We start from the raw sequence: 18,146 nt of genomic DNA, 5'->3' as shown, positions 1-18,146 counted from the left end.
AATTTTATTATTAGGGCCTTTATACATAATATCGTAATCATATGCGGATAATTTATAGGCCCAACGTAATAATCTTTGATTTTAATAAACTTAAATCTCTGTTATTGCCATATATCTTTATGAGAGGTTTATGGTCCGTTCGTATTATAAACTTATGTCCATACAAATAGTTATGAAATTCTACTCCTTTTATTAATGCTTTAGCTTCTTTATATATTGTAGAATATCTTTTCAGCGTCTTGTAAAGTTTTTGAGGTTTATGCTATTGGAAATTCGTCTCCATTATTATATTTTTGCAGGAGTACAACTCCAAATCCTTCGGTTTATATAACATAGTTTTTTCTGTTACAATTCATTTTGCTCTTTAAAATAATGTATCATCTTTTTTAGTGCAATTCCATTTAACATTTTTACTAGTTTTATTATGCAATTCGGCGATATCCATGTGTTTGGTATCCGTGTATGATAGGTTAATATATCTAAAAATGATTTTATGTCATGTCTATCTTTTGGAGTGGGATATTTTTGTATTGCTATTGGGCGTATTCCATTTATCTTGTATCCTAAATATGATACTTTTTCTTTCATAAAATTTATTTTACTTGTTTTAACTTTTAATCCCATTTTGTAATTTTTTGAGAACTTGTTTTATATTCTCTATATGTTCTGTGTCATTTTTTCCTATGATTATAAAATCGTCTAAATAAACTGCTGTATCTTTACGGTCAGCCAGTAAATAGCCCATATATCGTTGAAATATTAATGATGCTGCAGCTATACCAAAAGGTAATCATAAATAGCGGTATCCATTTGGTGCCACCATAGTTAATAATCTTGCGATTCTTTGTCAATACAGTCTTTTAGATCTAATATTATATACTTATTTTCATAACGATCTTTGCCATTAATTCTTCAAACGTTGGTAGAATGTGATAGTCTTTTAGTAAAAATTTATTCAATGTTACTTTGAAATCACCACATAATCGTAGTTCAACTGAAGTTTTGCGTACCACTACCATTTGAGTACTCCAGGTTATTCTTGTTGTTGATGGATCAATTTTCTTTAAAATATTATTTTCTTCCAAACGTTTCAGTTCATTTTCAATTTATACTTTTAAAGGCAAAGGTACTCTTCTAGCTGGCAGTGCTATTGGTTTTGTATTTTCTTCCAATTGTAGTTTCACTGGTTCTACATTTTTATTAATCCTAATTTATTATCAAACATTCTTTATATAGTTTTTCAATATTCACGTTTCCATTATCATTATTATCATATTTATTGCTGATCATATTAACTTTTACCTTTTTTGGTAATGATAGATCAAATTCTAAAGTCCATGGAAATCCAAATAGCGCTGCATCATTTGTTTTATAACTAATAACGGAAGCCATTTTATTTTATCATCTAATTGAACTTTTACATTAATCTCTCCCATAATTTTTATTGTATTGTTTCTACATGTAGTTAGAGCTCTAACCATTCTAAGTTTTGGTCTCCCAATTTTATTCCATATTGTTGCATTAATGATGGTAACTGCTGAACCTGTATCATATTCCATTTTAACATCGTGGTTGTTTATTAATACCATGATTGTTGGGTTCTGTGTTGCCAATTTTATATCTTTAAGAAACTTCATAAAATATATGGTCAATATTTTTTTATTTTCAATTTTTGTATATATGTATATATATACTATTCTATAATTATTCAGTTTAACTTCTATATGTATTCAATTTAACTGACCTTTTATAAATACGTTATATTATTGTATGACAAATATATTATTCTAATATCATTGAATATTATAACCTTTTAAAATATATAAATGCACTTGAAGTCATGCTTCAAATGATTAAATAATAGTTTTTTAAACCCATGAATTAAGAAATTAAACTGCTTTGCTCAATTTAATAACTTTCTAATATAAAAAAGGTCCTAAGTCGTCGCGCTAGATTCTTAGATGAAGAATGGCTCAAATTTGCAAATAAATCATAACTAATTGCGAATCAAAGTTTTATATTTATATATATAAAGAAATCGCCTAAAACATATTTCATTTCTTATATTGTATATTTTTATTTGTTTGTGCTTATATTTTATATTTATATACATACATTAAAATATTATTCAAATTATTGTTTGTACCATTTATGTAATTGGTTTATTTTTTGAAGAAAAACAACATGCATTTAATACAAGGCGTTAAGAAAAGCCCGATTTTCAAATTTCGGTCAGATGGCATCCTGCCCTAAGTCCAGTCCGTACTTTAAGATGCGTCGCTCCAAAAAATAAAAAGGCCTGAATAGGAAGGACCGTTTCCATGCATTAATTTTATGAAAATTATGGCATCATTAATCATTGAGGGCATATTCCTAATAGGTAGTCATTACCATGAAATTTTTTTATGAAAAGATATTTCAATATACCTTATGAGTTTGGGTAGAAATATAACTGCCATTAGTAATTAGTATAAATTATTTAATTATAGTATTTTTTCCCTTGTTAAAAGACCAAATCATCTATAAGATTTAATAATATAAAAAAGGCTAAAGATTTTCAGTACAAAAAAAACAAGTCGATTTTTATTCACCTGTAATGTTTTATATATTCCCAAGAATACGGCCTGATTTTTTCTTCGAGCACAACTTTGATCACATATCTCCATTTAATAAAAGGTTTAGTAAAGGATCCATTTATGGGGTAATACTTGCGATACGGTAGGTTCACTAACATGCGGGCATATAAACCGCACAGGTATCGCAATGATATCGCCTAAATTGAATTTTTAAAAAAAATAAACAGTAAAAAATTTCTCTTGAGCGGTTCATTTCCGCTAACCGGATTTTATAACAGAGTTAATTATTTTCTTTCTTTCATTATGATAATCAAATTTTTTTAAAGGGGGCAAAATTTTCATATTAAATTTCACTTGTTCTTGGGTTATTTTTATAGTGACAGGATCAAAATTGATTTCTAAGGTTATTTTAGGTTCCAAGTCATTAGTCTTTGGTATGTGATCTAAAGTGAGATCGTTTTCGTAGCTCAGCGAGTTCCTTTTGTTTAGCGCCAGCAGGAGATTAAAGTTAAAATTTTGTACTACGAATTGCATTTTGCGATGAGTGGAAGGGGTATTGGAATTTTGAGTAGAATCATCATTAATGGTGGGATTTTTGGGGGAGGAGGAATTGAGAGCAAAATGTAAGGTATCTTTCATCCACTTACGCCACGATAACACTTGACTTATTTTATCGAATATATCGCGTCGCGAGTGTCGTTTCTCCATCACGTTCCAGTACACAAAAATCGACTTTATTTTACCGATCTTGATTAATGAAATATATATTTTAAATTTATTCTTGGTCTTCCATTACGGTAATTTTGTTAAAATAATATAATTTATAGTCAGCGCTTTCATAAAATATATGTTTTAAAATATAAAACTGTGCAGAAGACACTAAATTTTTTTTTAAATTATGTGCACAATTCTATAGGAATATTACCTATTAGAACTACCCTTTCGAATAATATTATAGGTTTTGGCGAATTCAAAAAAAATGAATCTAGTGAAAACAACAGTATAAAGTTTGTGTATGCCGCAACACCAGATATATAAAATAGTTATTATGTTTATTAATATAAATATCAATGTGCAATTAAATTCAACATGTATGGTAATTCAGACCTAATTGATTACATTAATCAGAGACCCAATGTCTACCTAGAATTCATCGGGTGGGGGGGGAGGGGGGGGGGGTTACAAAAAAAATATGGGAGCTTCGCACCTAAACTTTTATTTGCACGGCTTTCGGCTGAGTCCTATTAGATATATTTGATTTTCCCGTGTTTTTTTTATTTAGCTTTTTTTTATTTATATTATCTTTGTTTATATCATTTTCATTAAAGTTGTCTGAACAATTGGAGACACTAACTCTAAAATCTAGTCCAATATTTTGTGTTTTATTAATGCCTATGAGTGCTTTGACCTGTATAGTAACCAGTATAAAGGAAAAAATTATTAACAATAAAATTTTTATCAACCTTACGATCGAAAATCGACTGAGCATTTAATCTGAAAACTGCATCAATGTTTAGTATATAGAAGGACTAAATATCTGGCTTGCGCAATATTTAGTGACTAGCACTAATTCCTCAATCAGTTTTGCGAGCTACAATAAACCGATTTATAGACAGAATTAAAATTAAGATGTCGCACTTTAAGTATGAAGTGAGCCAAGCTTTTGAAAACATTCATTTTGAAACTTATTCCAAACTAAATAGTGCCTAATTGATATTTTATGTTTATGCGTGAAAGAGGTTCATGACAATTATAACGTAGAAAGGAGTAGTTTAAATATCGGTAATGGAGCTCCTCGAGAAAATGTGGAAAAGTTTCGTTATTTGGATCACATGCTAAACCCAGATGGAGGTGCTGATTTTGCTGTTGTTTTGAGTGTAAGATATGCATGGAATAAGTTTCGAGACGTGTAGTCTATTCAAACTTATAAAAACGTATCTCTGAAGCTAAGAAAAAGTTAAGCTTTGGGAGAAGTTTTATAGTCTACACGATGGCCAAACGTGGGTAATGAAAGCGGCGCGCGAGGCTTATATGGAAGTGAGATGAGAATGGTCAGATGAATGTGTGAGGTATCTATGAGAGAAAGAAAAAATAAGTAATGAATTGTGGGGCATAATTGGTACAGAAGCGATTGGAGTGGTGATGAGAAGAAATAGATAGAGGTGGTTTGGGTAAGTTGAATGAAGGATGGGTGATTGGGTTAAGGGATGCACTTCATTGGAAGTAATGGGATCAAGGCCTCGAGGAAGACCAATGAAGACGTGGCTGGAAGTGACTACAGCAGAGATGGAAAAAATAAGTCCTAAAAATAATGACACCCAGGACTGTAAAAAGTGGGAAAAGCGATTATAGGGAAAACTAACTTACCCGAGTAAACCTTGAATCCGTGAATAAACGATAAAGAAGAGTAAGGGAAAAAAAATATTGGGAAAAATAAGAAAGAAAATTGGCATCATGCCAGAATGGAAATATAGAGAGATTCTGAATAGAAGCCTTAATATGTAGTTCTTTACTTAATAATTCTTCAATCTATTTCGCCAACCACAAAAAAAAACTGAATAAGCCAAATAAAAATTATGACATCACGCCTTAAGTAGAAGTCATCCAAACTTCTAGTAACAATAATTTTGAAACTTATATCAATGATTAGTGTGCATTTAGTTTAGGCTTCAATCCGTTGGTAGCTAGTTTAAATAAAAACTAATTATTGGCAAAATAAGAAAAGATATATTATCTGTTGGTTTATTTAATAAATATAAAAGTAATATTGTTAAATTCATTATATTTTCAAAAATTTGATATGAATCTGTTTCATATTAAAATGCAGTCCTAAGCATGAAGTTTTTCAAACTTTTTAACTATTTCTAAAGCCAATATATAATGCTTTAGATTTTAGATAAATCTGTTTGGTAAACGATGTAAATAAAATTATTAGCAAAATATGGAAATTCCAAAAAGTGGATTAAGATTCAGGATGAAGAAAAAATATAAAAACACCAAAGCAAATATTATAAAAAAAAATTAAATAAACTTAATATATATTTTTAAAATTAATATCATCATAAAAAATCAACCTTTATCTTATTTTAAAATATAAGACTCGATGCCTCTGGCTGTGGCTTTGATACTTTTATAATTTAGTAGCTGTAGCATAAAAGATAGTTGGCATCTTTGGATATATGATGCAAAATAAAATGGATTAGCTACAGTGAAATTAAAAACAATTACAATAGTTTTTTTTACTCTCAAGAGCTAAGATTGTGCGATTGTTAAGTAAAGTAATACTAAGTACGAAATAGAAATTATCAAATTTCGATCCGATTTATATCTTTCCTAGAATAAGTTCCGTTTTTTTTTAAATTAATTTATATAATTATTTTTTGTGAAAATTTTATTAAAAATTAAATATGCATATAGTATGATTTACAAATTTTTAGGATTTTTTCGAAGGGAGGGAGTTTTAAGAATTTAAAAGAAATAAAAGCTATTTTTCTGGATATCAATTTAAGAGTAGTTGAAAACACAAAAATTTACCCAATAATATTTTCCAAAATTCAAGGAGGGAGGGGGGAGGTCATGGGACAGACATTTTTGCATAGAGTAAAATCTTAATAACGTGACTACTCAATAATTACGTTTGACCAACATAGTGATCATTTTAATAGGCATATTTTTTATAGGTTTTGGTGGGGTTTATAATATTATGTAAATATCCTAAAATATTTTTTTAAACAAATCATTTAATAAAAAAATTAGGGAAAAAAATTTGTAATATAAAAATATAAATATAGAGGAGGGAAGTGAAAGGAAGGGGGGAAAAGTAACTTTGTATTTGGTGTGCTTGTCTTTCGGCTTTTTATCGATGTACCAAACCGATGTCGAATTTTCGAGAATAAAACTTTCGCCCAATATTCCCAGGGATAAATTGTAATCTGGCAGGCTTAATATATCCTCGTAATTGATATGGATATTGTTGATATTTATCTAATGGGAAACAAATATAGTTCTCTTTTTATTTAAATTGTAAAATTTATCGATATTCGAATATATCCTTATAAATTTTCAACAAAATAATATTCTAACCAATCAAATATATTTCACCCTTACTCTACACTTTGTTTGTTGAAAATGATGTAAAATAATACCTTGATATTTTTAAAAAGCTTTATCAAAAATCGATCCACTATGTTATTCGTTTCTATATCTTGGTTTGTGCGTTTCTCATTTTCCTCCGCTAAAAAAAATAAAATGATATAAAATATTAGGAAAAAAATCAAAATTATTTAAAGTTATTTATTTGGCATAGTTATAGTGTATAATATATTGAATAAAACTGCGTGTGAAAGAACATCATTTGATTCTCTGATTGTAATTTTTTTATATAATATATATAATTTATTAAAATCGAGTATGATGGTAATCGAGTAGTTCCATGATAAATCGATCAGTGATTCGGGGGACCATTCTTAAAATGGATGAAACTAATATGAATGTTAAAAAATCCAAATTTTAATGCCCTAGATCAAATATATTCCGAGTTATGGTTCGTCTCGGTGAGCGCCTTTTCCTCTTTTAACGAATCTCAAAATCTCAAAAAATTTTGGTACAATTGTAGTCCTTAAAATTCTCCTTAAGAAAATGCAAAAACTATTTAAAAAATATCTTCAGTGTCATACACTTTTAGCTCAATTATATCCAAAGATATTTAAAATTAAAGAGAGAGAGAGAGAATTTAACCCAAAATGCCCTATTTTTTCAACCTTTCGAGGCTGGTATTTCAATCGCTGTAGAAGTTAAAACTTTATTTTATTTTTTTTCTTAGTTATGATATATGCAAACTCTATAAAAAATTTAGAAAATCTGAGTTATTTTGTAAATGTGTCTAGTTTTAAAAATATTTTTACAATATGTGCTTCAATGTGAAACATAAAATAGTAATATTTTGTATTTGTATATTTATAGTAGAGTGAATATATTATATTATTTCAATTTATGGTAAGATCATTTTAAATCCTTCGGGTTTTCTAAAGAAAAAAAAAATACTTCCGACAGCAATGGTGCCAGCCAATGTCAGTAATGAAAAAAATTCTGGACTAGGCCTTTGAACATTAAATATAAAAATTATTATTCCAGGACATTGTATAATCACCATCTAGAATTATTTTTATCAGATTCTTAAAAATGTTATCGACGTTAATCTCAAGATTTTATTGTCACTATTTATCATTAAATATAACCAATCCAACAAAAATCAATCGATAAAATGGCTTCTGAATTGAGCATTTAGTTGCTGGAAGAGTATGTGATATGGATGTCTATAATTTTATGCATTTTAAAGGAAGTCTGGAATAAATATGAGACTATACAAAATTTTACTAGATCTAGCAATCGCTCAAAATTTAACGGATTGTCCACCCAATTAGAAGCTGTGAATTTCTAAAATTATCCAATTTGTCTTCAATAAGATTTCAAAAAAAATATGCGAATCTCTCTTTAATTCATATATCTATGGTTATGGAAAAAAATTATGAATCTTCATAGAAAAAAATTTTTTGAATTAGACGACAGAGTCCTATGTAGTTTTCACCCGATAAGTACGATCGGATCCAACTCAGATTGGATACGAACTAGGATCGTTCTGCGCGGGGTTTTAGTTAAAACATATTTCCAGTTTAAAAATTATTAATGTCAACGGACATCTTCTCCCTCATACAATTTTTTCCATTATATTTTTAAAAAAATGGTTGAAAAGATTCGCCCTAAGCAAAATGGTTTAACTGAATTACCATTCCGATTCTTATTATTTTCTCATAAATCGATTTAATTTATATAATTATGAAGTAAAAATTTTGCCCCTCGTAATAACTATCCTTTTGAGAGTAGAGTATATTGTTCCCCTACCGCAATTTAAATTTTATGACTTACTAATCTCTAACACCTTTAGATAAATAGTCATCGACATTTTATAAATTAACAATATTAATTAAAAGGCTGGGAAAATAAAATTCAACCATTTAGTAGGTTATGGTGTGGAATAAGCCTATCGACTATACTTAAACTATACAGGGTGGGTGAGTTATAACTAATTTCAAAAAAATTAAATATACAAAGTTAATCGTTAATTTACTAACACTCTTCGGTCACAAAATATCGATCCACGTTTGCTAGACATTTCAATTTGAAGGCTTTCAAAAATTTGTTCTCCTTCTCTAGGTTAAAAGGGCCTTGGTAAAGAGGCTCCAACTGCAGAAATATATCATCGATACAAATTACCAATAATTGGTTACGACTCCATTTTAAATCTAACACAATCGACCCTGAATTAGAAAAATATGACCATTGTAAAAAAAATTTTATTGGTCAAGCATCCAAAATTCTATTATTATAATTTAGCCAAACAAATTGAGAATAATTCACCAATTATTTATACAATTTAGTTAGAAAAAATAAAATATCTAAATAAATTAATCGTTAATTTAAATTGGCACGCTAAAACAAACTCCGTTTTATTATTTGTTAAACATAATTTAATATATTTTCCCTTTAATCCTAATTCCTTTCTTTTTTCCTTTCTTTCTTTTCTGTATATGATAGATACATAAATATAATATAAAGATTACAAAAATTTAATAGCGTGCGATATGGTAATTGTTATTATAAAAAATAAAATATAACGATAAAACATTATATAAAGTAGTTTTAACTTTTAATTTAATTGGTTAACTTATTATGCGTTAAAAAAAATTTGATAAGGTATAAAAGATATATATAAATATCAATTTATTTTTGTAATAAAATACCTATATATCCTGTTTTTATAGTAATCGGAATGCCAAGGTCATACTAAAATATACAAAAAAGAAGTTTATTTAATAAAATCAATCAGTATGTACAACTATAGAATATATTTTAGAATCAGTAATCGATTTCCTGGACTATGACTATTAGTCGACATTAACAATACATTTCTTTTTTTCTTTTAAAAATCGAAAATATTTAAAATTCTGAAACTCGGTTTTGTGAATCTAATGCATCAATTCGGTTAATAATAAATAATCAAATCATTTTTTTTAAAAACCCGGGGATTTATATCAATATTTAAAAACCAATTTACATCAATACAAGATTATTTACCATTAAATTAAGGAATAATATAATGATTGAAAAATAGATACGCTCTTTGTTTTTTTTCAATAATTATATAGTATTGGTTCGTAAAGAGTTTAAATAAAATTATGAAGAAGAAATTGTAAGATATGATATAGGTAAAAAGTTTAAAAAATATAAAAATTATTGATACTAGCCGTTAAATGTTTCTATATCGTGATTTTCGACTCAACCCGTAATCATTTTTGCCTGGCCTGTAAAATATATTATGTACAAGTTGTCCGACCCGACCCCTCATAACTTTTTATGGAAGAAAATTGGCATTAATTTGTCTGATTATCAGCTCTAAAATATTTCCAAAACTTTGGTCCGGTCCGTAGACATGGCTGCTTCGACCTCTAATTCATACATCATAATCGCTATAAACGTATGGTATATGTTTCATATTATATTATTTCGCCAAACATAACTTCATTGCTTATGGGAATTTAAGGTTTGATTGATAGCAATATCTAAATTATTCAAAGTATTGTATATATACGTATATGTCGTAATAGGATATTGCCATGAGGATTCGAAATATCTCAGTTTTAAATCATTTACTATGAGGCATTTTATTTTTTTTCCCGGAAATGTTTTCCAATGTGGGTACCCACACAGTAAACTTCAGAAAATTTTGCCATGAACTTTTGTGTATTTTTTTAAAAATAGTTAATAAAAATTAATAGCTTCAAAAGTTCACTGCCAATTTTTCCTGAAATTCACTGTGTGAGCACTCTATACCAGGGTTTGCATTTGACCGGTCAAATATGATTCGGTTAATTTACCGATATTTGACCGGTCAAATATGATCAAATGCAAATAAATGTTTATTAAGATATTATTAACTTTATTTTATTTATAATAGTAAAAAATGAATCAATGTAATATTAAATTATATTTTTAAATTCTATAATTAATATTTCGCTTTCGGTGACAGAGTCTTGTTCTGATTTATATTCATTTTTATCATTTTCTTTAATATTTTTAATCAATCTAAGGTTATGATAACTTTTACCAATTTTCCTATTGTCGTGATCTTCAATTATAGTCGATTTCTTTTCTTCGAATATTACCCCAAACCGACCAATTTCTTTCTAAAAAAGAAGTATAGCTAGGAATTGTTAGTAAGATATTAGACACTTCTCTTGTTCAAGGTAAGCAAAGCATTCTACTAACTTGAGACTGAAATCTGATTGTATTTTATGAATGTTACTGCTTTCCATATATTTTGTGAAATTTATGATATTACTTAAAATATTTTGATTATAATTCTTGTATCATATCACATGCTTCATCAAACTCACTACCAGTAAGATGCACACTTATATTGAGGGTCTAATAAATAATCAACAGTGTGTGCACATATATTTAGATTGTTTTTTCTTTTCAAACCTATCTTCAATTTTTTTTCTTCAGTGGAGAAATTATAAAATCATTGTATGATTGAATTATGTGTTTTCCATTTTAAAGAACTAAAGTACATTTATCCACTTACAACAATAAGATAGCTAAATGTTAAATTTTAAATTTTTCGTCCAAATATTTCTTCATTTAATATATTATTGATAATTTCTTTCGGGGAAATATCCAACTTCTTCAACAGCTGTTTTCAGAGTTTTCTTGCATATTTTTATTTGCTCCTTACATTTTACTGACGATGCCCATTGTTTAGATAATTGTTCATACTGTAATATAAATTGGCCATTAGTAATTTTCTCAAACCATGCTTTAGCAAAATTATTACATTTAATTATATATTAAGATCCAATCAAATAATAATGAGAAAAAATAATTTAATTTTATATTTGAAATTCTAATATTTTAAAATGAAAATCTTATATTTTAATATACAATCATAATTAAATCGATGCCATGATGATACAAATATATTTTTATATAAATTGTAACCCACCAATAATATTTTAGAGTATTTGACCGCATTTGACCAGGTCAGTCAATTGACCAACTTGCCAACCCTGCTAAAAAAAACCTTTTTTTCTATGACTATTTCCGGTTTTATACAGCCAATTTTCGATATTTATTTATATGTCATATTAAAGTACTATTATTAAGCTATATAATAAAATTTAAATTATTGCTCTAACATAATTATTTCTCGAGATATTTGAAAATAAATGAGGTGCATTTTGTCAAAAATTTACCATTTTTCACTTTTCTGCACTTTAAACGTCCATAATATCTTAGCAGAAAAGCAGGGTTGGGAAGTAAAATTTCATTTTTTTTCTTAGTTATAGTATATACTACCAATATACAAAATTTAAAAAAATTCTGAGAGGGTCGGGTCGAAATCATGGTTAATTTGATAAGGAATTCACCATAAATATATTAAAAACAAAAATCACTATAATTGTCTAGACAAAGTTACTATTAGTGTTAAGGAACCGCGGATTGATCTTTTAAGTTTCTGTTAATAACATATTATACAAGATTATGGATTACATATTCGTCGTAATAATATGGAATAGTTCTAAATCTCTAAAACAAAAATCGCTAAAAATTGGGAACCTCGCTTATATCTCCTAGGAAATTTTTAAAGAAAAAACTCAACCTAAATATAATTGTTTACTTCCCTAACATATATTAATTTCAAGTATACTTTAAAAATTTCCTAGGAGATATAAGCGAAATTTCCAAGTTTTAGAAATTATTGGCGATTTAGAACGGGAACCGTATATTTATCAATCAAAAATAATATTTTAATATAATATAGTTTAAATAATATTGATTTTAATTTTTTTTTAAATTTCTAAATTAATTTAATCTACTAAATTATTGCGTATTATGATATTATCAATAAATTAATAAACTTAAAGCCTCTAATATTATATATCAATAAAAACTTCAATTTTTTATCTGGACCTCTATTTTATATGTCGAGCAACTATCAAAGATCCAACGTAACCAGATTATGGCAAGGTAAGGCCAAAAAAAAATTTATAATTCTTTCTGAAAAAAATATATATAATTTCAAATAGCCTCTAATTTTAGGATTCAGAAGATGTTTTATTTATTCTAATAGTTTAATATTATTGAATTTATTCAGGTTTGAATAAGTATCCCTACCATTCCTGGTCTCCTCAACATTTTAAATTTATGTAAAATAACGAAAATAAAAATAGATATAACTCTGAAGAACTGCAGTGTTCTTGTTCGTTATCTCTAAACAGTTATCTGTTTAGCCGGCTTTATTTGAACAGCCAGAAAGAGGTTATTTAGATTTACGTAAAAGATTATTTATTTGTGCCGATAAAAATATATAAATAACAAATTATATTTATTTAATAAAAGCTTAAAACTAATCAAAATAGGGTTATCCTAGTTAAAAATCTGGCTAAACATAAAGTTTCAAAAATAAGTCGAACAAGAACATGACCTGAAAATTTCCATTAAATTTTAAAGTATCTATTAGATAAACATAATATCTATTCATTTATAAGGCTATCTCAATTTTTCAAAGATGTCAATTGGAGAACTCCAATATAAGAGGGACGATATTTAACATTTAGGTTGATTGATTTAGGCAATAATTATATCGGTTAGTTCCCGTTTAAGTGTTCGGTTCGCTCAGGGTCTGGTTGAATTGTTTAAGCAAATATTAAATGATAATATAATTATTATAACTGACTTAGTATATTTTAAAATATAATGATAATAATTTTCGCCTCACCAGAGCATCGGATTTGATTTCAAGATTGCGCAACTTGACATGAGCTTTGATATTTTTTTATATTAAAAGATAAGTATCTCAATTATCGTAATTATCTTAACATCGCGAATATGAATATGTAAGTAATTAATTATTGAATCTTTAGTTGGTAATTAGAGTTGCCCACTTTTAAAAATATAGATTAAGGATTAAGTGGAGCACAGAGTTAAGCGAGTTCCTTGATAGCTAATAGCTCACTACTTTCAAAAAAATAGCGATAGCGGTAGCGCGTTTTTTTAAGAGAATGGTGGTAGGGCTGTGGAAAAATGGAAAAAATAAGGCAAAGGTACACTTTAAGAAAAAAACACTTTTTAATTTTTGCACTAAACGCGTCAATATAAGGTTTAAAAATCACTTAAGTTCAATGAAGAATTAAAATATTACCGGTGCAGATCACTAAATATTCCTTTCTTTGTTTAGAATATATTATATTACTTAAGGATATACCGATATTTTTTATGGGATCGGATCGGGCCGATATTATAAAATTTCCCGATCCGATATAAAATGGCATCTTTAACAAAAATAAAATGTTATAAAATTTTTTTAAAAGGTTATATCTAAAATAATTTTTTTTATAAATAAAATCGAAATCCATTTTTATGTAAATTTTTTAAATAATAATAATTAATTAATAAACATTCTGCCATATTGTTATTTTTTTTGCACATTCTGTTTATAAAAGTGTGCGATAATCTCTTCAGAATCTGTTTTTAGTGAAGCTGGTGCTATTGACAGATACCATCGCCGCAGGCTGACCTCTGGTAAATTGGAAATTTGGTATTTCTAAAAAGAAATCTTTGATATATTAATGTTAAATATTTATTTCAAATTCCATATATATTTGTTTATTACTTATTATGTATATAGATTAATGTATTAATTATTATATAAAAGTGATTTAACAATAAAAAAATATTTTATATACTTTTAGAATTGCAATTGAATTGAATATAAACTATAACTGATCATTATAATATATTTAATTAAAACCATTTATCTTTACAGAATACAAAATTAGATATGATATCGGATCGGTAATTGGGATATTAATTTAATATTGGGAATATCGGATCGGATCGACCTCCAAAAATTAATATCGGTATATTCTATATATTAGTTATATTTACTCAAATAAAGAAACAATTGTACGGGGAAAAAAGATAAAACAAAACATAAATGTATTTTTAAAAGAAAAAAGAAATAAAAAAAGAACCCAAGTAATAAAAACAAAACGACTATAATCAAGAGAAACTATTAAGCAATTCCTATTTTTAGTTGTTTTTTTTGACCCAGGTTTAAATGAAGGTTTTGCAAGATTTTAAATAAATCAGGTAGGTCGAGTTTTTTATTTGATCATATCGGTTTTCTTTTCGATCCAGTTTTCATTTTTATATACATATTCTGTCTGGTCGGTCTTTTGGCTTCAGTCTGGTCTTTGACCTTTTATAACATTTCAATAATAAATTTTTCATTATCATGACGTATTAGAAAATGAAACGAAGTCATTTTCAATATCGAAAGCTAGCTATGTCTCAAATTAGTTAACAATATATTTATGAAGTTTAAATCGAATGGAGATGCAACATGAGATAAGGTAAAGAGTTGAGTAATTTAATTGAATATTTTATTTAATTTTTTTTAAAAATTTCAATCTGTGGTAAAAACACTTACCCCCCCCCCACTGCCTATTCATTGTTTTATTGATTAGTAACTAAATGTCATTTTATTAGTAAAAAGGGCGAAAATAACAAGGTGTATTTCAATTATTAATTATTTATTAAAGTCAAAAAATCGGATTTATTTTGGATTTAAAACAAATTTTTTTTAAAAGATTAAATTTTATATGACGAAAGTCATAAGGATTTATGAGTAAAATATTTAGACAGTCTTATAAATTTGATATATTTATTCATATTAAAGAGGAATACCTTCAAAATTTTATTTAAATACACGAGGAAATTTTAAACATTATACAAATATAGGGAATTTAAATTTACAAATTTTAAAAAAAAATAATTTTAATTGGATACAGGCTTGGTTTAAAATATTTTGAGAATGAAAAATATTATTAGTATAAATTATTTGTAAAATTTATAAAACACATTGACAGATAGCATCCATGCATATATGTCAATATATAAAAATTTGTGGGAAAATCTGAAAAAATATTGATAAATTAATTTATCAAAAATGTTAAAAAAATTATCAAATATATTCAGAATATATTGAACAATGACTAGCACACCTGGTATTAATACTTAAACAAACCAAATTAGAAATGTTAAGTGATATCCTAATCTTCAAACAACTATGTAGCAACTTCTTCAGCTTCTATTGAAAGAATGTTTTTCATTTGGCCTAGTCCAATCCAGGTTTAGCAACAGGCTTTTACAAGGAAAAGCTGGAAATTTAATTTCTCATTTTAAATATTTTAATGATAAAATTTTATACAATTAATTTGTTATTGTTAAAATTTACATTTAAAAAATACTAATTATATATTTGAATATTGTGTGTGTGTTACAAATATGGGATCAAATAAATTGTTGAAAAAATTATAACTTTTCAATTCAGCAAAAACTACTAAATAATTTTCAAATAATAAAATAAGTTTATTTATATTAAAAGCTATTTTTAGTAAAATATCAAGTGATATTTAAATAAATTGATTTTTATTTCCACATCCTGGAAAATAAGGCTGAAAAATGATAAATAATTGATTAACAATAAATATTATTTTACCCCAAATTAACTGGTCAAATTGTAATTTTTGTGCAAATTCAGAAAACATTTTATTTATGAAAAAACTGTAAATTTCTTACTTTACTCATATTATGGGTTGGAATGGATTGGCAAGTTTAAAAATAATAGTAGGCAGGTGGGTAAATTTGAAATATTTTTTATGAAAATTGAACAGAAAATAAATAAATAAAAAGCGAAACCAACTAATCATATCACTTTTAAACATTGGGTGAGATGATTAAATAAATATTAAAATAATTGGTGGGCAGATTATTATATATTTTTAAAATCTTAAAATCATAGGCAAGCAAATGGATATGGGGGGGGGGGGGGGGGGGGGGTAAAATATAAACCCCACCCATTGCAGATCTATACTTTATAACACTATTTATCTTATAAAAAAGTTTTAAATTAAAAATTATAATTGTTTTTTTTAAATAAGGATTGGTTAATAAAAAAAACAATGAATTTATAAGAGTACATAAAATGATTATTAATAAATTATTTAATCTACAAAATATATGAGATCTTTCAGGGGCAATACCAGCCTTTACAATCTCAACTGACTCAAAAAAAAAATTTCAAAATTATTTTTTTTATCTAACCTTCTTACATTTGGTAAAAAAAAAAATCAGTTTGAGTGGCTATTCAAATTTTTCAGGGGGCTCAAGTACCTGAATACCACCCTCCCCTAATGCTACTGCAATCTTTATTTATTTTATATATATAATATAGAGAGCATATTCATAAGTATATATCATTACTCTCTAATATTCCAATTTTTAGGTTCTTTTTTTCAAGGTTATGAATATACTTTGATAAAAATTTATTAAATATTAAAGTCACAATTTTTTCAAACATATGATGAAGCTTAAGTAATTATCGGTGTAACTAAACTGAGAATTGACAGGTAGACTGAGAATGGAGAGGTAAACTAAGAATAGACACGTAAAATTTATTTTTATTTTATAGCCTATCAAATTTATTTTAAAAATATAAATAAAAAGTTTTTATTATGTAAATCAAATTTATCCTTGAAAAGGTTGCAGAAATCAAAGGCAGAAATCAAATGTTATAAACGTATATTACGTCAATTTATTGATATTTAAATTTAAAAATATAATCATCACATAATTCAAAATAGTTTCCTATATATATTGACAATTTAATTTAATGTAGTTTATAATAAATTGATCTTTTTTTTAAAGTTAAAATAAAAAATTGAACATTAGTTTATTAAGTAAATTGATTTATAAAATATAAAATTTAATATTAGTTTATAAACAAATTGATTTTTAAAATATAAAAGTTGTTTTTAACAAAAAGAAAGAAACAATTCTTATTACATTTGAAATATATTAAGTTACGCCATAAATAGCTTAAGGATGTAAAAAAAAACAATTTTTTAAAGTTAAGATAAAATACATGAGTGTCACTGTTTAACATTTCACACTTTTTTTTTTATTTGCCCTCTGTCTATAATTTTGTCGTTTGCCATTCTTGCTCGTTAACCCCTTCGTTGATCTTTTTTTGTTGTACGTTTTATCTATTTAGTTCCACACACAAAAAAACTAATTTTGTTTTAATATAAGGAAGAGGAAAAAAAAAATTTATTATCAAATTTAATTCATTATAAAATTTTCAAATTTTCTAGGCAACACACTATTTCTAACTAGTCTTTGAACGTTGCGATTCTGATCATTCACTTATACATTTTGGTTTCTTGGTTCATCACCTACCCTTCTAAAATTCAATGTATAAGGTGATGCATTATTATTAACATTCGCTTTAAAAACTGTTGCACCATTAGAAGAAAGTTCTACATTAGTTGATCTTTTTTTTATTTGGTCCAAGTGTCTTTTTATAATTTTGTTCCCAGTATCTATATCATACAACAAATTTCCGTTTTTGCGCATTATTGTACCTTTTTCCCAATTATTATCTTTAAA

General features: G+C 26.5%; 1 protein-coding gene across 1 annotated transcript in view; it reads right to left on the bottom strand.

Moving 5' to 3' along the window:
• LOC135930232 (uncharacterized) overlaps positions 1-17,083 on the bottom strand; it is a 38,440-nt gene extending 21,357 nt beyond the window's left edge. The window contains exons 1-8 of the mRNA XM_065467015.1: positions 16,962-17,083; positions 13,414-13,457; positions 9,377-9,419; positions 8,708-8,893; positions 6,722-6,810; positions 6,402-6,560; positions 2,931-3,323; positions 2,592-2,773 (exon numbers count right to left, since the gene is read on the bottom strand). Coding sequence (XP_065323087.1) covers positions 2,592-2,773; positions 2,931-3,323; positions 6,402-6,560; positions 6,722-6,810; positions 8,708-8,893; positions 9,377-9,419; positions 13,414-13,457; positions 16,962-17,058 — 1,193 coding nt within the window. The 5' untranslated portion in view covers positions 17,059-17,083. The remainder of the gene's footprint in view (positions 1-2,591; positions 2,774-2,930; positions 3,324-6,401; positions 6,561-6,721; positions 6,811-8,707; positions 8,894-9,376; positions 9,420-13,413; positions 13,458-16,961) is intronic.
• Positions 17,084-18,146: the final 1,063 nt, after the last annotated feature.

Source organism: Gordionus sp. m RMFG-2023, chromosome 5, assembly GCF_954871325.1.
Source record: "Gordionus sp. m RMFG-2023 chromosome 5, tfGorSpeb1-WG-v2, whole genome shotgun sequence".
Taxonomy (NCBI): domain Eukaryota; kingdom Metazoa; phylum Nematomorpha; class Gordioida; order Chordodea; family Parachordodidae; genus Gordionus; species Gordionus sp. m RMFG-2023.
The sequence above is the reverse complement of the archived record's forward strand: the minus strand, read 5'-3'. Positions and strand labels throughout refer to the sequence as shown.